At 42.2% G+C, this 26,508-nt stretch overlaps 3 protein-coding genes across 3 annotated transcripts in view; 1 reads left to right on the forward strand and 2 right to left on the reverse strand.

Annotated features, from left to right (window-relative positions):
* Positions 1–12,987, reverse strand: part of LOC108620050 (uncharacterized) — a 37,370-nt gene extending 24,383 nt beyond the window's left edge. Inside the window, exon 1 of the mRNA XM_018016918.2 lies at positions 12,777–12,987. The gene's annotated coding sequence lies outside the window, so the exon portion shown is untranslated. The remainder of the gene's footprint in view (positions 1–12,776) is intronic.
* Positions 12,988–19,664: 6,677 nt separating this feature from the next.
* On the forward strand, positions 19,665–22,605 carry p-cup (presidents-cup). Its single transcript, XM_018014427.2, has 5 exons — positions 19,665–20,262; positions 20,331–20,720; positions 20,794–21,257; positions 21,687–21,832; positions 21,902–22,605. The coding sequence occupies exons 1-5, from the start codon at positions 19,717–19,719 to the stop codon at positions 22,204–22,206; spliced, it is 1,851 nt and encodes a 616-aa protein (XP_017869916.1). The 5' UTR covers positions 19,665–19,716; the 3' UTR covers positions 22,207–22,605.
* LOC108618345 (uncharacterized) lies at positions 22,380–25,355 on the reverse strand. The gene is made up of 2 exons (XM_018014318.2): positions 24,777–25,355; positions 22,380–24,354 (listed from the first exon to the last, which is right to left on the reverse strand). Exons 1-2 carry the CDS (start codon positions 25,087–25,089, stop codon positions 22,784–22,786), a joined length of 1,884 nt encoding a protein of 627 aa, XP_017869807.2. The 5' UTR covers positions 25,090–25,355; the 3' UTR covers positions 22,380–22,783.
* Positions 25,356–26,508: the final 1,153 nt, after the last annotated feature.

Genomic DNA, 26,508 nt, shown 5'->3' on the forward strand with positions numbered 1-26,508 from the left:
CCGAGCAGACGAGCTTCACGTGACATTGCAGTCCGTTTATCCGCCACTTGACGGAGTCAAGCAGCTCGCATTCTCGCTGCATCCTTTGTGCTCGCCTGGCCTTGTGTCTCTCAAATGTTTCTTAAATAAACTTGTCTGCAGCTCTGGCGCCACTTGGCAGCTGCCACTCAGGCAGTGCACACACACCCACACACACACTGAGACACATTATTGCGTGTCATTTTAAATTAAAACTTAGCTGACGCCCCCCCTAAAGTTGGCTGCAAAAAGTTGCATTGTCCATGGTAAACAGTTTCTCTGCTTACACTAAGCAAAATCAGTTGAGATTGCTGCTACATAAACTTGTGAATTATAAGTAGATGGAAGAGCATTTATGATTAGTCTATTATTTAAGTATCCAGCTCAAGCTATAAGCAGGCTATACATCATCATGAGCTCTCAGTCATTGGAGCTAGTCCTGATATTGCTTGCTCGAGCTTAACTAAGCTAAGAGTTCATAAATAATAGAAGACAAAACTAATCATATGATAAGCTCTCTTAAGTTTATCGACTCATTAGAGCTGTCTCATTGACTCCTCTGCGTAGGCAATGCTAACCTACATATTTTACATATATCGCATGTCTGGTCTTGGTGCATTCCCCACATATTAAAGTTTCTCTTCTTTGCCTTTGTCTCTCAGGTTTATAATCTTCCTCGTGATAAAGTAAATCAATAATTAATACTAATCTAATTAAACTAAATAAACGTGTTCAACTTTGTCAGCTTACAACTTTAATGAGGAGAGCTTGGGTTTCATTTCGACAAGAAACTTGAAATCCTCTTATAGAGCGTATAATATGAGGTCGTGTATAAAACATCAGCAGATTAGATCAGACCTTCGCAATACCTGTAAGGCTATTTATTTATATAGTGAAAGATATAAGGAGATATAGATGCTTTGATATCCGCTTTGACTTGCCACATAAAAAAACCTGTTGCTGTGAGAATATTTCCTGAAGAAAGTCGAGGCTGGAATTTAGATTTAGCTTAAATTCAACTAGCGTGATCTCAGCTCTACAATACTGTATAAGCTAGTATATTGATACTAGGCAAGATCAACTATACAAGTACGCATATATGTATGTGTATGTGTATTGTCAGCAAGCATATTTGGTTGATGTTGATCAGCTGAGATTACGAACCATATATATTTGATCTGGTTCAATAACCCAGTGTAAGCTTAGGTTATTAGAGAGAGAGAGAGAGAGAGAGAGAGAGAGAGAGAGAGAGAGAGAGAGAGAGAGAGAAAGAGAGAGAGAGAGAGAGAGAGAGAGAGTCAAGTGATTCTATATGTTCTTAAAAAAGAGCAAATAAAATAAAAAATACAATTTATTAATAAATTTCTATAAGAATATAAGACCCAAGAACAATCACTTGACTATATATAAACATGTGATAATAATCTAATAAATAAATATGAGTTAAAAAATCTGCATTTACTAATTAAATAAATAAAGATGAGCTATTTTAATCTTTGTTTATTAGATTATTGTATTTGTTTAAAAGAATATTTATTATTAGATCTATCTATCAATAAGATAATTATATCGTTTATACATGGAAGTACTTGATCTTAGATCTGTTATTATATAATTATAATTATATAATTATAATTGAGATTCCTTCCTTTAGGTTCACAAATATTAATATAAAATTTACATATTGTTCAACCTTGAAAATTATATGGATAGCTTTCCCTGCCACCATCATGTGAACTATGGAAGAGCCTTGACGAACTCAGTAAAAGGACAGGCGAAGAACACTTGCGCTTTCTGCTCATATCAGACATCATGGATAGCCAAGGCAATAGACAAGTAAGCTATTAAGTTCGATTCCCAAATAAAGAGTCACACTCTTCAGAGTTACATCAAACAACTCAGCATGGCAAGCTGAAGATCCTTGATGTTAATCTTTAAGTTAGCTTTAATTTTATATTAGTCCCAATCTCTAATAAATGAATTCAGCTTAAATTGCTGTGGCTCACTCGTCCTCAATCAGTATTTAAATGAAATTCTTTTATTTCAACTGCACTTCTGCTTATCACATGACTCATTATTATATGTAAATGTATTTATATTACATATTTTTTTCAGCTTTTTTGCCCTATTTAAGCTTTGGCCTACAGTTGCTTTTATACTTGCAGCTGCAGCTTTATCATCACATGAAATCAGAATTAAATTTGTTTGCAAATAAAAAACAAATTTAATTTTGTCTCAGTGCTGCCATTTTTTGGCAGTTGGCAGCTGAGCTAAGCCCCCGCACCCCTCTCCGCCGCAGCTGCTCCTTTGTTGGCGCCGCTCTGCGCACTTGCCAAGTACATTTAACAGGTTTGCCCGTCGCGCTCATATCCCCTCAAAGACCACGCCTTAACGCTTGCCGCCAGCTCTATATATACCCTGTCTCTCTCTCCCTCGCTCTCTCCCTCTCTGTCTCTCTTTGTTTTTTGGTACTCTTGTGCGCTTTTAATTAACTCTCCAAATACATTATCTATTATATACCCAGCATATATAAATATATGTATACACGTATATGCTTACACACACACGCACACACACATATACACATACACATATGTGTGTTTGCATTTTTGAGTGCATTTTCATGTCCTTGCTGTTGTTGTTGTTGTTGCTGCTGTGGTTGCTGCTGCTGCTGCTGCATTGTGAATGACGTTTGGCCTGGCCTGGCCTGGCCGGGTCCTCGACAACATTAATGCTTAACAACGTGTTATTCCATGTCTAAATTACATTTATGGCCTCTTCGCACTCGCTGCAATTTATGACAACACGAGCCACGGCACTGGAGCACAATCATTGCGCATTGAGACTATCGCGATATATCGGTTATGATGCCATCAATTAGCTCTGACGCTCATCGGGCTCTTCTCGACAGCTATTAGCATAAAAGAGCTGCGTATGTCCTTTATGGCCAACTAAAAGTCGAATGACTTGCGAAGTTTGCCAAGTATACAATATATGTATGATGAATCTATACTACAGAAAATTCTCCCACACCAAGAGAGAGAGAGAGAGAGAGAGAGAGAGAGAGAGAGAGAGAGAGAGAGAGAGAGAGAGAGAGAGAGAGAGAGAGAGAGAGAGAGAGAGAGAGAGAGAGAGAGAGAGAGAGAGTGATAGTGAGAGAGAGAGAGAGAGAGAGAGGGAAGTGAAATGCAAGACAAGCCAAGAGCACACATTCATGAAATGGAAGACATTGTAATCCGCCCTAACAAGCAAAAGCTGCACTTGAAGTCCGACCGGAAGGTATTTAAGACAAACTGAATTAAGCTATGGCCCACGGGCCACAGGCCACGACATGAACCAGAGCACAAACAGCGAAAGCAGCCGCAGCATCAACGGGAAATAAATTAAATAGGGCGAATCATATTCCATGCCCTCTACGCATTTAGAGACACCCAAGTGGGTCGTCTATGTGGAGCAAAAGTACCTTAAAGTATTATTGTTGTTAAGCCTTAAAAGGATCTACAATATGAATCTGTGTCACTTCAATTGATGGAATAAAGGGCTGTCCAAATTCGATCTGGCAGCCTAACAAAGTTGACCATATTTGACAAGCCCATGTTTCTGATGATTCAGATTTTGAACATGATGTCTCTCAAATGATCGCCTTGAGCCTGTACGGCGTATTCTGTCCGTCTCTGTCAAAAGATATAGGGCTGCCAGATGGGTCAGTCGAGTATGAACAGCCCTGTATTAAACCTCTAGCACATCTAACAACCCATAGAAACATCCATAAATACTAATTCGGGGGAAAGTTCCCGTTCAGCTCTCAGGACTAGCGCACTTTATGCTCTTATTATCTTCTCCTCGTTTTTTTTTTTCGGCGCTCACATGGTGGGCGTGGCAGGCAGCTGAGCACGTTGTGCGATGTGCGCCAGGCAGAGGCAACACGCGCTGTATTATCCTTAAAAACATCAACGTCAACATATTAATAGTTGCGCCAGGCACCGAGCACCCAGTGGGACCGCTGCCCGTGCATTTGGCATGCGTATTCGCACTCGAATTATAAAACTTCAGTTTACTTTCAGTTAACAAAACAAGCATAAGAGATATTCCGAGAAAGCTGATTTCAACAAGTTATTCGCGGAAAAAATAACTTTCAGGGAAAATACTTTCATCGGCCTTCACGGAAATCTTTGGTTTGACTGCCAATTTATATTTCTATACTGCAGTCGGCCGCAGTTCGTGCAATCGACAGAGCTCAACTCAGCTTATTCTCATATAGCGCGCGACCCACTGGGTAGCTCTGGCCACGTTCGTTATGAATGGCAGCAAAAGTTGCGTGAGTTGGACGCTTTGTTTGCTCACATCATTGGCAGAACCAAATTGAAAACGCGTCACAGCGTTAGCGATACATAAGCAAACACATGTGCAAACACGCACGCACACACACACACACGGACACAGAAGACATGTGTGTGCGTGTGTGTTGCTTTATATGGCTAGAGCCATGTGCAGAGTCCCAGCAAAAACAATAATTGGCAATGATATTTAATCAGACGAGAATTGAGAAACAACTGTAACGTTGTATCGACCCCTTGACCCCTGACCCCCTGACCGTCCATGTTTTTTGCTGCTTGCTGCTCTTGGCTCCGTGTGAGGGAAATCACGACCAGCACTTGCAGCCAAGCATTGCCCCAGGGCATTTGCTCTGAATTCCCAAGTTCTCTAACATTGTGTACTTCAAGTTTCCTATCAAACATGGAAGTCCATATGTACATACATACATATTTGATCAGGCAAGTCGAGAGAGGCATTAGTCTCTGTCTATCTCTCTCGATCCCCCTCTTTCTGTGCCTGGGTCTCTTTTTGTATGTATCTCACTGTGTTTTCCACTTTATCTGTACATACATGTATTATATATACATATGTATATCACATGATCATTATATACTACTCTATATCTCGCTTTTCTCTTTCCAGCCATATATATTTCTCCCTCTCTTTCTCTCTCTCTCTCATACTCTGTATTGCCTCTCATTGCCTCTCTTTCTTTCTGTCGGTGTATCCATCTCTATGGCTTCATCTCCTTTCCTTTCTATCTGTATTTCTCTTTCTTCAAATTCTTATTTGTTCTTCTCTTTATTTTTCTCTTTCTCTCGCTCACCCCATCCCTTTCCTTCTCTCACCTCTTCTCTCTCTCACTTTCTCTCACTCTCTTTTTCTTACTCTATCATATTATCTCCTTTTCTTTATTTTTATCCCTCATTTCTCTGTCTTTGATTGTACGTATCTCATTTCATTTCTATCAATCTGTTAATTCGTATGTGTCCTTCAATCCATTTTTTCTTTCTCCCATGATCCTTTTCCCACCTTTTCTCCCTCTCACTTTCTCTCTCTCTCTCTCTAATCTGATTGGCATCTCTCTGTTTCTCTCTGTTTATCTCTCTCCTCTTTTCTCTCTCCTCCCTCTCTCATCCTCCACCCCTTTGTCCCCCTTTGTCATCCTTTATATCTATTGCATTGCTAGTTCGAATATTTCTCTCAATCATCATCTGCCAAGAGCATTCAGTCTTCAGTATTCAATCCCGTGCGGTCTCTTTGCTTTACTCCAGAGACCAAACACATAAATATGGACATAGTACAACATTTGGGCACAGACTTGGTGACGTGGCGCAAAGGGGGTCCTGGAAGCAGCCGAATGTGTCGAAACATTTCAATCGAGCCCATTAGGGAGACTGTAGTGCAATGTAATTGCATAGACCGAAATGAAGCTTTATTAATTCGGCAAATGGAATTTTATTGATTTTAGCCCAATTAATGAATACAAACGGTAAATGCTGCATTTGCTGTCAGCATTTACCACTTAATAACCATCAGCATGAGCTCCATTGTGCTCGATAATGCGTGGGTTTGTCATCGTCTCTCAGCCTTCTAAGCATGAAATTGCCTTAACTCGGCTTTAAGCTGCTTCTGCCCGCATTTGCAGCTTTGTCCCTTCCGCTCGAGTGTGGAGGATAATCTCTGCTCATTAACATTCGAAAGCTCAGCTTGCACTTTGCCCATTGTGCTTACGTTTCCCGTTGCAGCTCTTTCGGTTTTTTCCGCTTAACGCCTTCAAGCCATGCCACGCCCACCGCCCCGACAGACAGCCCCGAGAATCTTGCAAAAAATCTCATTCACGTGCATTTTTCATGTGCTGTCAACCGCGTTTCTGTGTTTTTCCTTCTTCTTCTTCTTATTCTAAATTCTCCTGTCTTTGTGTTGTTTTATGCATTTACTTTTATACCCTGGGCAGGAGATGCTCCCGCAATGGGATATAATAAAATAATATTCAACTAACTTAAGATATATTTGTTCCTCTCTGTATTTTTGCCTTGGTTTCTTTTTGAATTCTAACTTGTAGAGGAAGTTTTGGCTTACTATTATTTTTTCATCATACACTGTTACTGTCAAAGCGGTAAATGAAATTCAGCTAATCATTATAAGCTTAAGCCATTGAAAGTGGGAAATCAGCGTATAATGGTTTGGTTAAATGTATCTTAGGTAGACCCCACAAAGTATATATAAATATTTTCTTGATCAGGACAGCGAAGGAAGCGAGTATGAATGATGTGGGGAATATAATTTTTAAATTGATTTTCAATAAATTTTTTAATCAATAATAACCCAAACAACAAGTTCTAAATTAGATAATTAGGTGAATAGATGATACATATATGTATAAAAATGTAATGTGAATAAAATACAAAACTAAACTTCATCTATTTAGAATATCTAATTTAGAATATAGAATCAAGTTAATTGAATGAATAGTTTTTCAATTGTTCAGCTCTTTTCCTCTCCCTGTCCCCCTCTCCAACTCCTCACTCTCTTTCCCTCTCTCACGCTGTATTTCTCACTGTCCACACTGCTTCAAAATCATATCGAGCTAAACATCCTTGCTATGAATATTCATGTCTCTTCCATACTCGGGTACTTTTAATACAGGGTATACGCTGGTTTGATTTATACTGATATTTGTATATGGTATTGCATTGCTCGCCATTGGGCGTGCCGCAACCAGCTGCAATTCAGTTGCTATTGCTATTGTTGTTGTTGTTGTTGTTGCTGTGGCCGTGGCTGAGCAACTCGGCACATTAAGTCGCAGCCACAAACTACCTATGCCACCTACAGCCTGCGTTCTCCTCCTAAGCCCTACCCACTCTGTCTTTCTCTCTCTCTCTCCCTCTCTCTCTCTCTCTCTCTCCCTGGCTACCCAGTCTGAAATGATGTCGCCGTTGCAAAGGAAGCGCTCGCAGCTAGACAACGGATTGCATCTATGCAACTTGTTGTATTGTTAGATGATGTTGCTGCTGCTGCTGCTGTTGTTGTTGTTGTTGTTGTTATTTGCATTGTTTTGTTTACATTATCTGCCGGTTTCTGCACAGCTGCCTTTGAATGGCAACAACGCGATATCCTTGCCATTGTCGGCGTCGTTTACAGAGCTGTTAGCAGCACTGTCCATCTGTCCATCCCCCCATCCGCCCCTCCGTCCCTGGGGAAGTCCTTAACTATCTCGTCATTTAACAGATGTCACGCCGCAGCATTTTGAGCTCGCATTTCCATGTAAATGAAATTATGCTGAGCAGCAGCAATTGGTAGCCAAAAGCACAGTAATACACACATATACACACACACACACACATACCTATACACACATATTCGCACTGACTGCAGGACCCTCGTTCGCGGTGCCAAATTGCAGAAATTCGTGTGAAAATTGTGTCTTGCACGTGTCCTTCACAATTGGCATCGAAACGAAGTTTCCACAAAGTTTCTTTCGTGTATTTTGTTTTCTTTCGCTTTCTTTTTTTTATTTTTTTGCTCCAAATTAATGAGTTCCAACAAGTGGCACATAAAAGGAAAACCGAAATAAAAACGTGCGCCCAGCCGAAAGCCAACGGAAAAAGTTTGTCATAAGTAGCCCAAGCTTCATCCGCATACCATTTGCCGTTTGGCTCTGCAGCAGCAGCAGCAGGAGCAGGAGCAGGAGCAGCAGGAGTTGCAGGAGCCTAGACCTCTGGCATTTGCATATTTTTCTACTTTTTTATATGAGCAATGCTCTTTCACAAAATGGCCAATAAAAAGGGAATAACAGATTAAGCGCTACCTATGTCCACAGAAGCGTTCCCTTGTGTCCGTCTTTATGCAGTAAATGATCTCAAAAGTCATTCGACTAATGGCAGTAAGAGATCTCTGCTAAGCCTAGTATTGGGAATTGTTGGATTTTTGAATTGAGTGTCATGGAGGTATCCTAATGAAGTATAGCTACACATTTCCTATAGTATACACACATAGATGAGAGGGAATACGAGATCTGTATGTATCGAATCTCCAAACGACAGACGAAGATTAGAGTGAAAAATGTATCTGTAAATTTCGGTAAAGTTCTCAATGTTCTTATGCAGGACACCAAATCAAAAGTTACCAAACTAGAGGGCGATAGCATTGCAGCTGAATAGAGTAGAGGATAAATCCACATATATTCGCCTAACTGTTGCGAGTCTTAAAGGAAGCGATCTGAAAGCCAACATGAAGGAGATGATCTTATGAGTGGCTAGACTAAGAGACTTACAGAGACCAATCAAATAAGAGTCCCCCATTAGCAATAATCTCGCTCGCTACGAAATGCATCGGACTCTATAGAATTGAGCGCATGAAAGATCTATGCATAAAGCAACTCCCTTATAAAGTATTCCATTTAACATATGTTGCTGACGGTACAGCAGTACGGCGGAACCGTTTCCTTCCCCTTTTCGATCTCTTCTGTTGGCATAGCCCGGGACTTGGGCTTAGTTGGCCGAGCGAAGGCGAAAGAGCACCGTGAGATGGCATATTTGTGCCTTTCACGTTTTCACGTCAACTGGCTCACTCTCCTATTTGGTTTGCATATTTTGGTTGCCCAGGGCATGTGCGAGTCGCTTTTAACACGCTTACGTGCTTTTTTGATGTTTCTGCGAGTTTCTGCTGAAAAATGCCAGCACGTGTTTTGTTTAGCCAGCATGCAAAGGGCTGTATCCTTGCCGGCATATCGTAGTTTAGCCCGCTGGCTGCTTAATGAAAGCTGCGATGGGGACTAAAACAGGAAGGCTAACCAAACATGGTCAAAGTGATTCAATTAGCGGGCAGCTTGGGCGCAGCCTGGGCGCAGCTGCACTTGCAAAGGACTCTCTCGAACAGCGAACAGTTATTTCATTGCTGGCGGAAAACAAAAATGAAATGAAAACTGAAAAAACAGCGTAGGACATGACAGGAGAGCGTAAAAAATACACTGTCTGGCAAAAATGTTAATTACTGAAACCGAATTATGTTTATGCATATTTCATGCGTTTAATGAATTTACAAAACTTCAGCTCCTCCTGTCGGCTGTCGCCTGTCCGCGCGCCCACGCGGGAATCTCAGTCATGTCAGCGTCGAGTCCTGAGCAAGGCAAGGCAAGGCAAGGCAAGGCAGCTGCTTACTCAGTTGTCGCTAAGTTGTTGGTGCCTGTTGCTCAAACAAGTTGGCTGCATGTCTTCTCCTCCCTTCCTCCCTCTCCCTCTCCCTCCCCTCTTTCCCTTTCCCCCAGTCACTGTCAAGTGTGTTGTCACAGTTTTCGGGCGCTGCATAAGCTTAGCTCATTTATGGAGTTCTTTGAGGCAGATGCTTTTGCCAAGCACCCAAAGCACAACCCAGTTCCCGCTCACAATTGCAATCTGCTTTAAAGATTTCTCCGAACTGGCAAGAACTTTGCAGTGGGTTCTTTGGTGCAAAATATTAAACTTACCAAGAAGACGGCAGAGACTTTGGCTGTATTCCAGAACTTTAGATGCCATAAATAGCTAAGTGAACTTTTATTATTCAAGTTTTCATTTTAGCTGAAGCAAGAGCTGCATAAAGAGCTGGGAACTGCTGAACTAGTGTGACATACTCTGGATATTAGAATATAAAGTCCAGGGCTTCATATTCAGTTCTTATAATAAAGATGATGTTTATCGATCCTAATCGATTTTCAACTGTTGAGAATCACATTGCATTTTTATTAGTTCTATGTGTTTCTCTGATTGAATGGACAATTTCTCAGCTCTGAAGTCTGAATTCAATTCAAGCGAACTGAAATCAAAGTATGCCTTGAAAGCCATAGAGTATTCTTTACATTGTCCTTATTCAATCAGCATGTGAAACACTTTTATGGCAGCTATTGTTGCTATTGTACTTGAGTTTGTTATTTGTTATTTGCAAACTTGATAGAGAAATCATTGCGTTTGCTACTTATAGAAATTTGCTTAAAACTCGAAGAGAAATCATTCAAAAGATGATATGATAAATTACATGAAAACATTTTTATACTCGTTCACGGAGCGAAAAGGGAATATTGGCTTTGTGTTCTGTCTTGTGCTCATCATGCATCCGTCTGTCCACCCGTCCGTCTGTGCGTCTCTTTATCCATCTGTCTGTTCTTCCGTCAGTCTATTCGCCTGTCCGTCTGTCCGTCCGTCTTTCACAGGTTCAGTGTTGCAAACTGCAGAAATTATTGACCTTCTCATTGATTTACCCGTGGATAACAAATATGTATATAATCCTTAGATCAACTTGAAATTAATTAATTTCAATTTGCAGCATAGCTTTTATTTGAAAAACCATTGAAGGGAAAACTAGATACACCAAAACTTTGGTTCTTCAATGCCACTTCAATAATACAATTCAAGCGAACTTTAATAAATATGTTTTTTCTTTTCATTTTAAGTATTTTAATAATGCTGCTCAAAATAAGGAACTTTTCCGTGGTCTGTACAATAGACTACTACTACTATTCAAATAGTTGAACTAACTGATTTTTTGGAAACCAAGTAAATTACTTATTAATTTAACTTTTAGTTTTGGTACACATTGGAAAATTGAAATTGAAAATTTAGTTTTTACTTGTAAACATAAAACATTTATATAATATATATAAAAATATGTAATAATATATATAATAATAAATTATATATAATAATATTTTTTTTATTTTACAATTATTAATAAATACATGTATAAATAAATAAATATATATCTACAGCTAAAATTTACTTTTGAAAAATAAATAAGATTAATTTTTTCCGAGGAATTAGTTAGCTCAATCTATTGCCGTGACAAAAAAAAAAAAATATGAATTACTATGAACAATTTTGAATAAAATGTTAAATTCATTTTCCGTTTGGATTCAAAATAGTTTCATCAATTTTGATCAATTTAAATTGTATATATACAAATTTTCCCTAGATGGGCGTGGCAAAACGAAAGCAACTATATCTCTAAAGGCTTTCTAGATCTGGTTGGATAAACTACTGCATTTCCCCGGGAGCTTTGCTAGTATGGATCGTGAACGAGTATTATGTAGTCAGTGACGCCCGACAGCAGCAGTTTCACTTATTTTACTATCAAATTGCTGGGTGCTTCGACTCATGTTAATGCGAAACCAAAGTATAGATCACATTCGCCATTTCATGTTACTTTGCAAGTTTGCTGCAAAAGTTCGGCTGCAGCTGCAGCTGCAGCTGAGGATAGAGATTCAAAGTTTCGGTCAGGTTCAGCATTAACTTTGTCTATTGTAAGCGCGCACTGTTGCAGTTCCTTAGGCATTTAGGCATAAATCAGAGCGGGCCATTAAAGGCGGCCCGCGCGCTCAGCCCCACTCAAAAGCCATAAAAAGTGAGGCGGGGGCACGAGCTATAAATCTAATGATAATTTGATGCGCCACATTTAACGAGGCTTTAGCGACAGTTTGCACAAAGGCGCAGCCACGCCCCGGGCAGGGGTCGACGAACCCGTCGCGCCCGCTTAAGCCCCTTGAGCACAATTAAATGCTGCAAATGCCTTTAAAACTGTTGCATACGCCTCGAACAGGCGGACCAAAAGTACGGAATTCGGAGGCGGATTCCGGAATTTGTTGTTGGCTTGTTATAGCCATTCATTTGCAGTTAACGAGCTTCCTCTTCTTCCGCTCCAGCTGCAGGAGACTTTTTCGGGTGGCATTTAATGCTGTCCGCCAGGTGGGGCCAGGTGGTGCCAGGTGGTGCCAGGTGGTGGCAGTTGACAATGACAGTCGGGGCTTGGCATATTTGAATAGCATTGCTGGGGCATGCAACTGATTTGGCAAACATTATGCAACTGTAACAATTGCTGACAAACGAAGCCAATCAGTCGCCAGAGATAATAAGGTGGGGACGGGCGGTGCGGAGGTGGTGCGATGCGATGCAGATGCTGCCACCTGAGTTCAGTTGCTGACGCGAGCAAATGCTGTGTGCCATCCGAATTGTGAGGTGCTCAAGTCGTATACGTGCTGGCAGACTGAAGGCAGCAATCGAGCTGCTGATTGATCAATGCATTAGCCCAACTCCCACTCCCACTCAAACTATGGCGAGTGGACCAAGTTTTCCCATAAAAATACAAAAAATGAAGAAAACAAGACGAGTGAGCAGACACTCACACGGGCCACATAAATTGTCATGTGAGCGCACGAAATTATATGAAAGATTCATGTTAATGGCATCGAAGTGTTTATGCGGCGTATACTTGATTTTTATGTGCCACTCCAGGATGGGGCAAGAGGAAACAAGTGGCAGAGAAAAACAAATTCGGGATCTGCAGATAAATAATTGAAGAGGCCAGCCACACGCGCTGCCCTTTATGATTACGGTCGAAACGATGTCAATGGGACAAAGGACGTTCTGCTCCAGGGCAGCCAGTCGGCATGGAATTGTTGGCTAAATACTCACGTCAAGTGCCTAGCGCCCAAGTCAATCGCTGCCAAAGAGCCTCTGCTTGCTGACACGGATGCTGCGGCAACGCCTCTGACTGGTCTTTGGCGTTTCGCCTTTTTTGAAATCGAAACTTTCAACTGTGAATTGCGGCGGGCTCTGCTCGGGCTGCACGCACAGGACCGACTGACGACCTGCCACTGGGCGAGACAAAAGCGAACTGAGCCACCGGGCCACTGATGCTGCAGCAGCAGCCAGCCGAGCCCGAAGCCTGCCACACGAAGCCGAACGCACGCGAGTGTCGAGCCCGTGCCCCGTGCCCCAAGCCCCATGTGGACGGCCGTGCAGACAGCATTACTGCCGCTTAGCTTTGGCCCACAGGCGTGTCGCAGCATAATAATTGTGAACTATGTTGCATGTCCGAAATAGAAAAAAACAGAAGCAATAACAACAACAGCAAGGCTTAATTAAACTACATAAACAAAGCATTAAACCAATGATTACTGCTGCATTAGCTATTCGCCTCAAGCGCTATTCAAATTGACGATGCGCCCCTCTGTGCGATTCTCACTGTTTGCTGTGAAGCTGTAAGAAGGATTGAGCTGGAGTAAGAGCTATAGCAGCTAAATTATATAGTACTCTACTCTACTCTACTCCTATATACCAGATATACTGAATAGTACTCTACTCTACTCCTGCTCCTACTTCTAAGTTCTTCTTTAGTTATCGCTCATAGCCTGTCAGATATATAGCAGTTATACTATATAGTGCTCTACTCTATTTGGCAACTATATTATGTAGTACTCTACTCTACCTCTACTCCTATATACCAGATATACTGAATAGTACTCTACTCCACTCCTGCTCCTACTTCTAAGTTCTTCTTTAGTTATCGCTCATATCCTGTCAGAGAAATAGCAGCTATACTATATAGTGCTCTACTCTATTTGGCAACTACATTATGTACTCTACTCTACTCCTATATACCAGATATACTGAATAGTACTCTACTCTACTCCTGCTCCTACTTCTAAGTTCTTCTTTAGTTATCGCTCATATCCTGTCAGAGAAATAGCAGCTATACTATATAGTGCTCTACTCTATTTGGCAACTATATTATATACTCTACTCTACTCCTATATACCAGATATACTGAATAGTACTCTACTCTACTCCTGCTCCTACTTCTAAGTTCTTCTTTAGTTATCGCTCATAGCCTGTCAGATATATAGCAGCTGTACTATATAGTGCTCTACTCTATTTGGCAACTATATTATGTAGTACTCTACTCTACTCCTACTCCCATATAGCAGTTGTACTACATGTACTGCTCTAGTCTAGCAGTTCCTCTTCAGTCCCCGCCCATCTCCTGCTGACTCGAGTAGTGTCTGGAGATTTCCATATGCATTGCCACATGCCGAACCAATATGCTTTGTGCACGTGCTGCTCGACAGCAGACTCAAAGTGAGCTTAACTCGATTTGCACCTCGCATCGTAATTCGAGCCGACTGTAGCGGGTGGGCAGCATCGAGTGTCGGCACTTGAGAGGACGCGCTGCATGCAACAGGGCGCATGAATTAATAGTGAGATCTTAGCGCCGACTAATTTGGACAAAGGCTCTTAGCACCGAAGCGGAGTCGCCTGGGCCTGCTGAGAGGTCGCCTTGTGAGCCAACTCAGCTCAGGCTACAGCACGTTGGGAGGCACCTCAGAACAGGGCTAGTCCGCTCACTCTTCAGATCTGGAAGTATTTAGTTATTTAAGCTGGCAAGTGCTTGTCTTACACTTTGTCTTTCGCTTGCAGCTCTGCCTTGGAGTGCTCTCTTGAATCAAGGGCCCTTGAGGATACACTTGTGAGGTAAACTTAAATAGCTCTATTATATTGCTGGCACAGTTACAACAGAAACAAATGCAAATGCAAATCCTATGTCTACGTATTTATATCGGGCTGTGTCCTATAATATGATAGGTCGGAGTTAGCTTGTGCACGATATCTTGACAAATGCCAAGACCCTTCTATTGAAGTTTAACAAGAGCAGCTTACAAGTCGAAGCCCTTAATTGATAAGTTGATCATATCTTATATAAATGTATTTTAATATGTATATGTGTGTATGTATGTATTAATCATTAGAATCTCTCATAAATAAATTAAATATAATTATTTTTGTTTTATTTATTATTTATTGTTTTGTTATTTATTTTATATATATTTATATATATTATTTGTATAATTATATTATATTATTATTTTGTATTATTATATATATTTGCATATTATATATATAACATATAATTAATTTTTTTAAATTTTATTTTTGTATTTATTTATATATTTTTTTGTATTTCCAAGTATTTATTTATTTTTCTTCATTTGTTTAATTATTTATATATATATATATATATATATATATATATATATATATATATATATATATATATATATATATATATATATATATAGTTTACTTATTTCATTATAAATGATTTATTGGCAAATTATAATTATAACGTCAACAATAACAATATTTTTGGGATTAGTTTTATATAGTCGGATGGTTTGCGTTCCAGTGAGCTCAATCCATATATTTATATATTAAAAGACATTACGTCAGTCTGCACTTGCCAAGTCCGGTCCGACTACTTTTAGTATTGTTGTCTAGTAGACTTTGTGCTCGAATACTGCAATGGTCAAATAGCTCATTTATATATCTCATCGCGCTTTTTTGTAATTTCTCTCTGACAAGAGGAAGCCTGGGAGCTGTATGTATGTATGTCAACAATTATTTTGTCCCAATGCACACCTGTTATTTCGACTGGTAACGCTGTGGTATCTCAATATTTGACTTGTTGACAGCACCCCTGAGCTGCAGACTCTAGCATGGCCTTATATACATTTATATGCCACCTCCAGGTAAGCCGGCGATCCAGCTGTACTTTACCGTATCGCTGTCTTCAATGGTGGAGTGGGACTCTGGTACAGTTTCCAGGTCTGAGAGAGAATGTAACTCCACATTTTTAACCCTGCTTCAATTTAGTTTTAAAATCTACAAATATTTGTTTTATTTTGACGAGCAAATATAATGTAGATTTATTATTAAATAAACATTTTTAATAATTAGATAGATTTGCAGTACATTTTATTTTAGCTAACCGTTATTTACATTCAACAAAATTGATCGATCTTTTGGACAAAGTAAAGTCCATCGATGGTTTTAAGAGCTCCATCAATTCGAAATGGAAAGGGGACCAATCTTTTTTTTTTTCAATTTATACAGAGTTAAAATTATATAGAACAAATTTATTCAAGGCGATCAAATTTTATTTTTTTTTTTTCGATTTATTGCAATTTTTTATTTTTTATTTTATAGTTTAAAGAAGAATATCTCTGTGTTAGCTATATTGCTCAAGGTGTATTGCTGCAATATGGCTTAGTAATCAGAGAAGTAGCTCTGAGGCAGCTGCGTCCATATGTAGATTCGATAGAGAGAATGATCTGAGGAAAGCCTTATGAGTCCTACATCTTAGTATTCAGATACTTGGTCTAATAGTTACATCTTCCGCTTTATGAAGATTGTTTCAACAATATATGTATATGGCACCTATGTACATATATAGCTACTTCATCAGGCAGATTGATCAGTGATCTACAGAAGCCAAGGAGATTGAGCTCTGTTAAGCATCATAAACCTTTTATGAGGAAAAATCTATCTGCATAGATTTTAATTTGTCCATGACAGTTATGTGAAGAAAAAGATCTGGAATAAGCTTTCGTAATACTATAGCTGATTTATCAGACCATTTGGTCTATTTACAGCAATTCCTATCATGCCAATTCAAAGTCGAAGTCTGTATGTATTGAGGTGTATCGCACTTTTATATCGCACAAGGCAGGCAGATTGATCTGTGGCATGCCTCTTGAGCCTTTGGCAGCTATATGACCAGCTACTTTGAGAGTTTGAGTTTGAGTGTGATAGCGAGTGTTTCGAAGCAGAATCTGAAGACAGCGCTGTCAAATTTCACTTTATTCACGTGAATCACTCAGAGTCGTTGAGCCGCAAATAGTTGAAATAAATTTATTTTTAATTGGCAACGAAATTGGTAAACAAGATTCAAGAAACTGTTTTGAACAGTATTCGTCTCTCTCATTACCTTTACAATTGTGTGTAAGTGTGTGTGTGTGTGTGTTTTTTACATCTTTTGCGGAATTTAAAGAGCTGCGCATAACGTTACAGTTTGGGAGCGACTGCAGTCGGCTGGCTAATTGACATGCTGTGCAGCGCGTCTGCAGTGTTTCCTGACCCAACGTGTGGCTCTACGATGATTGTGTTTATTTATAGCCAGCTGTTGGCCACACGTTGCGCTATTGCCAAAAAAAAAAAATATATATATATATATATATATATATATATAAGAAAAAATAAAAACAGACGAACGCACAAAAAACTTTACAAAATAAAAGCAAAAAATGCTTTAATTGTCGCTCAAGTAGCCCCTGCCACGCCCCCTGCTGCTACTAGCGCTGCGACTGCTGCTGGCCATGGCAGCAACAGTTTCGCTACATTTCTTTATTTATCTGTTGTTGTTGCTGGTTTGTGACTTTCTTTCCGCAATAAACGTAAAAAGTGACACCCACAGCACGCCGGCATACAAATGCGAACAATTCGAGCGGTCATCATCGTTGCCAAGATCTGGCGCCGCTCCCCGCTCCCCCTCGCCTACACACTTACCCTCCACCTCACCCTCTCCGGGCAGGTGACAGCCCCGTTGACGTCGTCTGCCCGACAAAATCTCAACACACAAATTCACAAATCGCGCTTATGAAAGAAAACAATAGCAATGCATAAATTATGTGAAAAGAGAAATAATAAACGGCAAGAAGAAAAGAAAAACATAGACAGGGAGATACAGAGAGAGAGAGAGAGAGAGAGAGAGAGAGAGAGAGAGAGAGAATGAGAGATAAAACAATTAAACAAATTATGTTTCGCGTAAGTATTTGTAATAATTGTTGTAAAATCGCCGTCGCGTCGCTGGCCAAGCAATTGGGTCAAATCTACCGGAGCCAGGCGAGAGATAAAACTAACTATGGACAACAACAGCAAAAACAAATAAAATAGTTAAATAATTTGACCAACAGCTACAACAACAACAAGAAGAAGAAGCAACTGAAAGTTATGCAATATTCCATCCACTATTATGAGTCTTTGCCAAAAGTTTGTTATTGTTTCTCTCGGTTTGTCTGTCTATCTATTTATTTATTTTATTTTTTTCGACAATTCATGAGTCTGGCTTCTCGCTTTCGTCTGCTTACCATATACCCTGCAATAGAGCAGAGTCTTATCCATTAGTTTGGTCGCAGCGTGAGTGCTGCAAGCGTGGCCAACCGCGTTAATGGCTGAGAAAATCCAACACTTTGACTTTCTGCACGGAAGTGGGGACAAATGACGCAATCGCCAGCTGGCTTATAAGTCGAATCACGCTTCAGCCGATGGCAACTTGCCCTGGAAATGCAGCTACCCATCTACATACAGACATACGTATGTCGGGGCATCCTTACAAACTGACATGCATTCGAATCCTTGTCTTGATGCTGCAGCTACGCACTGCTTTAATGTTGTTGCAGGTTAAGCTTTAACAGGTTGATGGTTATTCGAAAATGGTAATGCGAATGCCGCAGGAGTGTAAGCAAGCAGTGCAGCAGGGTACATGCAAAGGCTGTTCTGTTGTGAACTGCTTGGAAATGAGCTAGTAAATTTCTTTGCATTGATTTCAATTTTGCAATAATTTGAATGTAACAAAATTTAATGCAATTTTTTACACAACTATAGAAAATCACATATTTTAATTTGTATATTTGGAAGTCTTTTAGCAAATTATTCTGCTTGTCAGCTTGCAAGCTACTGGATTGCGTAGCTTTATACAGAAAGCAGTTGCTAATTTGCATGCCTTTACCAACACTTTCAAATTTGAATTAAAAAATTCAAGACGAAATATAAGTCCGCAAGAAACAAATTTAAAAAATTCAATATTATAAAGTCTAGCATAACCAAGAAGTCAGTTTAATGATCACAATTGCATCAAATTACTGAGCTAGTGTCTACGAAACCAAAAATTTATCAGTTCTAATTGCAACAACGACACTCTCTGCACTTGTTAGCTCACAGTCCATTGAAACTAGCAGCGACCGCTAAACCACAGCTTGCTAGGGATAGATTTGATTCAAATTATTTGAATGCAAATTTCCCTTTATATAAGGAACACGTTCTCGCAAAAAAAAAACAAGATTCGTTTTCATTAACAAGTAATAAATATATACATTAATTATATGGGTACAAATTCTACAACTGTTACATTTCTACACCATGTACCATGTATATACACATTTATATTGTTTTCTCTAATTTAAAATCTTGTAGTAAACGCAATACGTTATAAGGCATTTTGCTGGACTGTTGACACTTTGTGAACTATTTATTGGAACTGGGCATCCCTCTGCAGCAAGCAGTGCTATGTACTGTACTTCAGTCCGCAAGCTCTGTCCAACTAAATTAAATTAGATGAAACAAGGAAACTTTTTAGTATTCCATTTATTTGTACAGAGCGTATCTAAATTTCTTTTATTTATGTCACATATTTTTATACACAACTTTTTTATGTCTTTATATGGAATCCCTGCCTTACTGTACTTAGTACATTATGTGCGCCTTGCATTCCACCCTACAGTTTGAGGAGTACTTCAACTAGGCATCCTTGAGCAGCAAGCAGTGGTGTTAACTGCTTGGCACTTTGAATGCTTGGCCCGACTAAATCGAATTGGAATTACTATTTGAAAATTGGCCTGTCAATTTCAATTGATTGAAAATTACGTTACGTTGTAGCCAAAATTGTACGTATTGTCAAAATTGACGTATTGCTAAATCAGCTCAATTATTGAGCTGCCGTACGAAATTCCAGCATCGAATGTATCACAAAGCGATGGCGTGCGCCAGCCCCAGCTTCACGCAGGGCGTGCGAACGGGTGAGCTGGCGCCTAACCTGAAAGCGTGGCAGCGCATCGATTGGCCCTTGTGCTTGCAGGCGGGCATCTTCAGGGACTGGGCGTCGCGGCTGCGCACCAAGAAGGCCCTGGAGTACTTCAACCGCTCCCTCTCCATATGCCAGACCGAGGGGCAGGGCGCCTGCTGCAGGGACAGCCTCACGAAGCTGGGACGCCACAGCTGCTACGCCACCGAGGACAAGTACTGTCAGATGGCCGCCGATGCGCTGGGCAAGCGCAGCTTCTTCCGGCGGAAGATGGCCCAGCCAGAGCTGGCGCTGGAGGATGCCCAGAAGGCGCAAGACTTGTTGGCGCTCCAGGGCAAGTCGAGGCTCAGCAACGTGCTGAACAGATGCGACGCGTTGTTCGAATGCAATCAGTTCGAAGAGAATCTCGTGCAGCTCCACATCGAGAAGCGCAACTACCAGGCCAGAGCTGCCAAGGATTGCTTTGAGTACCGAGCCACCCACGTGAGTTAGGCAGGCTCGCTTGACTGAGATCCTTAGACCCAATCAGACGCAGTTTCCCCTCCGATTAGACAACGAGTGTGCTCGAGGATAGCTTGGGCGATGCTCTGTATCCCTTCATGCTGCACAACCGGCCCCTGGTCCTGAAGCTGGCGGGCTCTCGGTGCGCCTCAGCGGCCTTCATGCCGCGCCCCAATTGGCAGCTGAAAGCGAAGCGGGAGTGCGACGTGGAGAGCCTGGGGGACAAGGAGAAGGCGGACCACTCGCCGCTGGAGAGGGCGCAGCGTCGCATGCGCGAGAGCGCCTACAACTATCAGTACTTGCGCCACAGCGCCCGAGACCTGGGCATGCTGAAGCAGCTGCAGACGAGCCTCGCCCTGCCGCACCTCCCCTCTCAAATCTCCACGCCCCACATGACCGAGCTGCTCGCCGAGCAGTCGGCCATAGTGCACAAGTTCATGGTGGGAGTCCCATGTGCGATATGTCTGTCCTCTTGACCCCCTCTTGACTCACTGTCTCACCGTCTCTCTGCAGAAAATGAGCCACAGCCGCAGCCCGCTCTATCAGTGCAGGCATGAGAAGTGCCGCGGCACCCAGATCTGCGAGCGCAACCAGCTGGAGGCCCTGCTTCGCATCGAGTATCAGACGCGGCGCGAGTGCTTCCGGATGCTGCGCGAGGTGCACAAGCGCCGGCAGGAGCGGAACATCGAGCGCCTGACCGACTACGTCGAGCACATCATGTCCACCAGCATCGCGCTCAAGACGAGTCGCACGCTGCCCTGGAAGTGGGAGTTCGTCAACGAGGTATACAACATCCTGGCGCTGGCCCACATCGATCGCTGTGCCGTGCCGAGGAACGTCGACTTCCTGGACCTCCACAACCATTCCACTCTCTACCTGCTGACGACGGAACGTGCCAGGGATCTGTCCGTTAGCTTCGGCGATCGCAATATTTACGCCGAAATCGACAGAGAAGAGGCGCGACAGAGTCGCATGGCGTAAGTCACAAATATGAATGGAACTGTAGCCCAATTCCATATAAGGTGGAATGAAATGAGATATAACGAAGTGAAATGAAATGAAGTAAAACCGATTGGAATTGAATATAAGGTATTCAATCCAATCCATTAGAAGCCATTCCATTCCTTTTCATTCCGTTCCCTTCTATTCTATTACATTCCATTCCACTCTATTCTATTCCATTAAATTCCATTTCATTTCCATTCCATTTTATTATATTCCATTCCGTTTTATTCCTTTCCCTTTCACTTCATTCCATCCTATTCTCTTTCATTTCATTTCATTCCATTGGTTTCTATTCCATTCTATTGCATTCCATTCCATTCTACGTCATTCTAATACATTTCACTAAGTTCCATTTCGTTCAATTTTATTTCTTTCCATTCCATTCCGATCCTATTCGGCAGCAAGAAAATCGAGCGACTGTGCAGCCGCCTGAAGCACTCGCGCTTTGGCATCGAGCGCACGTACCTGAAGTTCGAGATCGCGCGCTGCCACTTCAAGGCGTCTCACTTCGACAAGGCGATAATAATGGCCCAGAAGGCGCTGCTTGGTAAGCTGCAATTGGATTTTGGAGTTGAGTTTCGAGTTGACTAACGTAGCTATCGCTGTGGGCCAACAGAGGCGGGCAACTGCAACAGCACCGTTTGGCGCTTCAATATCACCTTTCTGATCTGTCAGGTGCACGCGAATTTCTACCGCTTCAGGCGACTGGGCGAGACGCTGACCAGGGCCAGCCACTTGGCCGAACGGCTCCACTCGCCCAAGCTGCGGGCCTATGTGGCTCTCTGCCAGGCGGTCAACGAATATCAACTGAACTTTGCGCGCCACCGTGAGGCGGAGCAGAATTTCAAGGGCCCCAGGCGCAAACAGACATCGTATAGCTCAATTGAGTCGGCTGACCGCACTGAGGAAATATTCCATTAAGTAATTCAATGAACACAGCAGCAGCAACAGCAGCAGCAACAGGAGTAACAGCAACAGGAGCATTGGGTCACTGCTTGATATGGCTACACTGCTTGCTCTCTGCTGCAGCTGCTTTGCTTTGCTTCAGCTGCTCTACAACTGTTGCTGCTGCTGCTGCTGTTGCTCATCTCGAAAATGTCTCCATTGTATTGTTGCCTTTTGTGTTTCTTCATTTATTTATTTATTTTTTCTTTCGCTCATATTTTTATTTGTTTTTCATTATTTACAATAGCAATAAATAATTAATTAACAAGCTTTTAGCACGAACTATTCATTAACGCCCTTCAATAACATTCCTTGCGCCAGTCGCTCTCGACTGCTTGGCCCCTCCGCTCCAGTCGCTCCGCAACTGTTGCTCAAAATTTTCTTTTGTGTTGCATCATAAATTTATTAATTTTGTTTTCATTTGCTTACTCGTTTATTTGTTTGACTTTTTTCTACAATAGCAATAAATATGTATAATTTAACAAGCGTTTAACATTAACAATTCATTAACAATAATCATAATAAATAAATTAACAATCAGCTGTTGCAGCAATTAAATGCCGCTGCGCTGTCGCAAGCGCAAGCGTTGCAGTCGTCGCGGCTGCTGCAGTGGCTGCAGCTGCTGTTTAACCTCAGTTCCATTTACATTCCCATCAACAGCTTCGCGGCTTGGCTCATTGTTGTTACCGTTGTTGTTGATGTTGTTGTTGCTGCTGCTGCTTGGCCTGACAGCGCTTTCATTGCTATTAGCAGTTGACGCCTCCTGGCTTAGCTTTGCCTCGTCAGCGTCTTTAGCCTCAACTGACCCCTCATCGTCCACATCATCGTCATCATTGTCGTCTTCATCATCGTTGTCATCATCACCACCATCATCATCATCACCATCATCATTATCATTATCATTGCCTTGATCAACATCAGCTGCCTGCTGTGCCGCCGTTGAGCCCTCAGTCTCTGCCTCAGTCTCGCTTGTCTCGGTGTCTTCCTCAGCTGCTGCCTCTGTCGTAGGCTCCAGCTCGTTGTCATCTGCATCAGCTTTATCCGCATCTGTATTGACTGCTTCTTCTTCTTCTTCTTTGTCTTCTTCTTCTCCTTCTTCTTCTTCATCATCGTCATCATCCACATTCACTTCATTGTCACGGTCATTGGCAACTTCAGCTACTGTCGTTGTCGCATCCTCCTCAGACTCCTGCCTAGCTTCAGTAGCTGCTGCTGCTGCTGTTGTTGATGATGCTGCTGCTACTGCTGTAGCTGTTGTTGTTGTTGTTGTTGTTGTTGTTGTCGTCGTTGATGTTGCAGCTGGCGCCTCGTTGGCTGTTATTGAATTTGTAATTGTTTCAATTACTTCGTTTTGCTTTAGGTCGCTCTCGCCAGCATTGTCAACGTCGAGCTGTGCTGGCGCCGCCGTCTCCTCCTCCGCCTCCTTCTCTCCCTCCTCCTTTGGCACCGTCTCCTGCTGCGCAACGTCATCGTCGCCGTCGCCGTCGCCGTCGCCATCGCCATCACCATTACCAACGCCATCAACTTCACTGTCACCTTCACCTTCACCGTCACCGTCAGCGTCAGCGTCAGCGTCAACATCGCCGTCATTGTAAGTCGATGACACTGCCAGCTCTTGATCCCCAGCCATGAGCATTTCACTTTCGATTGGCAACGGCTCGGGCTCCGTTTCGGCCTCGAGCTCTGCGCTGGGCTGTGCGTATTTCTGGTCATCCCGGTCGGCATAGTCATAGTCCTGCACATCCTTCGCACTGTCATCCTCGGCCGCATCTTCTTGTTCATTCTCCGCCTCCAAGCTGCTTGTGCTCGGCAGCACGGGATTGCCATTCTTGTCCACGTACTGGACGCCATCGAGGCCCATGCGCATGCATTGGAAGTGCATCTCGAAGAGATCGGTGGTGGCCAGGCGCACCACGAAGTCCATGCACATGTTCAGGTTGTTGCCCACCATGGCTATGTCGGTCATCTGGACGCACATGGCCATCGGCACGCCCATCATCACGGGTATGCAGAAGGGCGACGGATTGCGCAACGATATCCCATACTTGGACGAGGGCCGCTCGTTGAGGAACACCGCCAGCTGCGCCTCCTCCAGGTGCGGCACGAACGTGACGTTGGCGCAAACTGCAATTAGAGAAAGAAAGTAACAGTTAGTCCGAAAACAACAACGAGAGCAACTGTGCGAGAGTTTCTCGCAGTGCAATGAAAGTTGCGGGTGGAAGTCTGCGATTCCAATTGGATTCCAACTGCGCACAGAGCAGAGCGAAGAGCGAAGAGCGCAGAGCGCAGAGCTTTGAGCGCCAACATGCAAACGATTTGTGGCATTTTGATTGGCAAATGCAACCATGTCATGTGACTGGCAACAATTTGTGGCACTTGCTGTTGCTGCTACTGTTGTTGTTGTTGTTGTCGTTGTTGTTGTTAGCTTGTCTATCGGTCTGTCGACCTGGTTGATGGCGCATGGCAAAAGTGCAGACGCTTCAATCAAGCAGCTGGACAAGTGGAGCAGCAGCTGGGAGTATGTGGGTCAGTGTGTGTGTACGTACCCTTCTGATCGAACTTGTACTGATCCACCTTGAGGCCGGCGCAGCAGCCGCAGCGCGGGCCGAGGCACTCGCAGGGCTGGCCAAACGTCGACCAGATGGAGCCCTTCTCCGAGTACTTGACGCTGGCCAGATTGCGGCCGCGCGACACGCTCACCGTGGGCGGCAGGTACGGCGTGTGCGTGGCCAGCTCGTAGAAGATCAGGCCGTTGCTGTAGCTGCGCGCCGCGGTGCCAGGCAGCAGCCGCAGCCGCAGCAGCAGCAGCGCGGCAGCGCAGGCGCAGAGCCAAGAGAGCGGCGCACTTGAGCTGAGCATTGTGATTGACTTGAACTGATTAGGCTTAGGCTGGAGCTGGGTGTATCCTTGAGGCTTGTCACAATTCACAGAGCAATGAACATTAAAAAAAAGAAAACTATTTAAATAATTTTTGCTGTACTTTTGCTGTTGTCTATTCACTTAAAAAAAAGGAGACGCGCGCGTTGACTGAGCCCGACTGCTGAACGCTCAACGTGTGAATCGCAGTTGAATTAATCGACCGTTCGCGAGCGACGAGAATTAAATATTAAAACGCTGAACGCGTCGAGCGTTTGCTTAAAAATGAAATGGAAACCGCCAGCCAAAGCGCCAGCAGCTGCAGCAGCAGCAGTCGAGGCAGCGACGCCAGCTGAGGCAGAGACATCGACAGCAGCAGCAGCAGCAGCAGCAGCAGCAGCAGCAGCAACAGCAGCAGCGACAACAGCTGCAGCTGTGACTTTTTTTTTTTTTTGCTTTTTGCTCGCAAGTTATTTGAATACACTGTCTTCAGCTTATCTAGATACATTTGATAAATATATAACATATATGTTTATTTTGAAATTATTTATAGACTTTTCATCCATTTACTTTATTATATACATATGTTGATTTCAGTTTTTCACTTATTTTCGGCTCATACGGAAGTCTCAGGTTGGTAATCCTACAGTGAAGACCTGTAGTAATATCCATGTTCAGTCAGATTTTAGCGAATTCTTCAATCTATTAGCATTTGCCTGGCAACTCGCACGAGTTGTGAAGAAATATTTTGCGCCTCATTTTCACACTTGCTGAAGTTACGTGTAAAACACTTTCGTCATTTTGAAGTAGGTGGAAAATCTTGCACATAAATATGTTGTGCGCTTACGGTCCAGTTGATCTTGAGAGTGAGAGTGAACATAAAAATATAAATTTTATTAAATTTCTGATTTATTTGAAATCTGTTTTATAAATTGGATAACAATTTTAGATTATTAGGATTTTTTTTTTTTTAATGCTAAACTAATCTTTAAAGATCTTATCAAAATTGTGATATGATGTGCAATAATATTGTTAAATATGAACATAATTCCGAAAAAGTTTCTTATTTTTTATAAGTCTTGTAAATCAACATTTTTGTTGAATATGTAAGAATTACAGGTTAAAGGTCTGTGCTCTTGACTCTGATATTATCCATTTCATGTTTGAGAATCGTATGGTAAGGTGATACAAATACAATTTGAGTTTATTATGTAATGTAATGATATATCACTCTATTCTATCTAGAAGACGTGCTTCAACCGGCCTATATTTTCTGTTAGCCTCTATAAAAGGTCGTTAATTTTAGAGGTTTGCAGCTTTGTTCAGACTGCCTTATTTGACAGTCAATTTAACAGCTAATAGTTTTTATTTTGTTGCACATTGGGTTAACATTTCATTATGGCTAGCATTATACCAGAACTA

This window comes from Drosophila arizonae, chromosome X (assembly GCF_054131065.1).
Source record: "Drosophila arizonae isolate 15081-1271.41 chromosome X, UAZ_ARI_1.0, whole genome shotgun sequence".
Classification (NCBI taxonomy): domain Eukaryota; kingdom Metazoa; phylum Arthropoda; class Insecta; order Diptera; family Drosophilidae; genus Drosophila; species Drosophila arizonae.

Excerpts from the sequence above, each read along its gene's own strand:
- p-cup (XM_018014427.2), top strand. The coding sequence starts at position 19,717 with ATGTATCACAAAGCGATGGCGTGCGCCAGCCCCAGCTTCACGCAGGGC. Across the intron at positions 20,263-20,330 it reads TTGAGTACCGAGCCACCCAC|ACAACGAGTGTGCTCGAGGA; the intron begins GTGAGTTAGGCA and ends CCCTCCGATTAG. Across the intron at positions 21,833-21,901 it reads GGCCCAGAAGGCGCTGCTTG|AGGCGGGCAACTGCAACAGC; the intron begins GTAAGCTGCAAT and ends GTGGGCCAACAG.
- LOC108618345 (XM_018014318.2), bottom strand. The coding sequence starts at position 25,089 with ATGCTCAGCTCAAGTGCGCCGCTCTCTTGGCTCTGCGCCTGCGCTGCC. Across the intron at positions 24,355-24,776 it reads GTACAAGTTCGATCAGAAGG|TTTGCGCCAACGTCACGTTC; the intron begins GTACGTACACAC and ends CTCTAATTGCAG.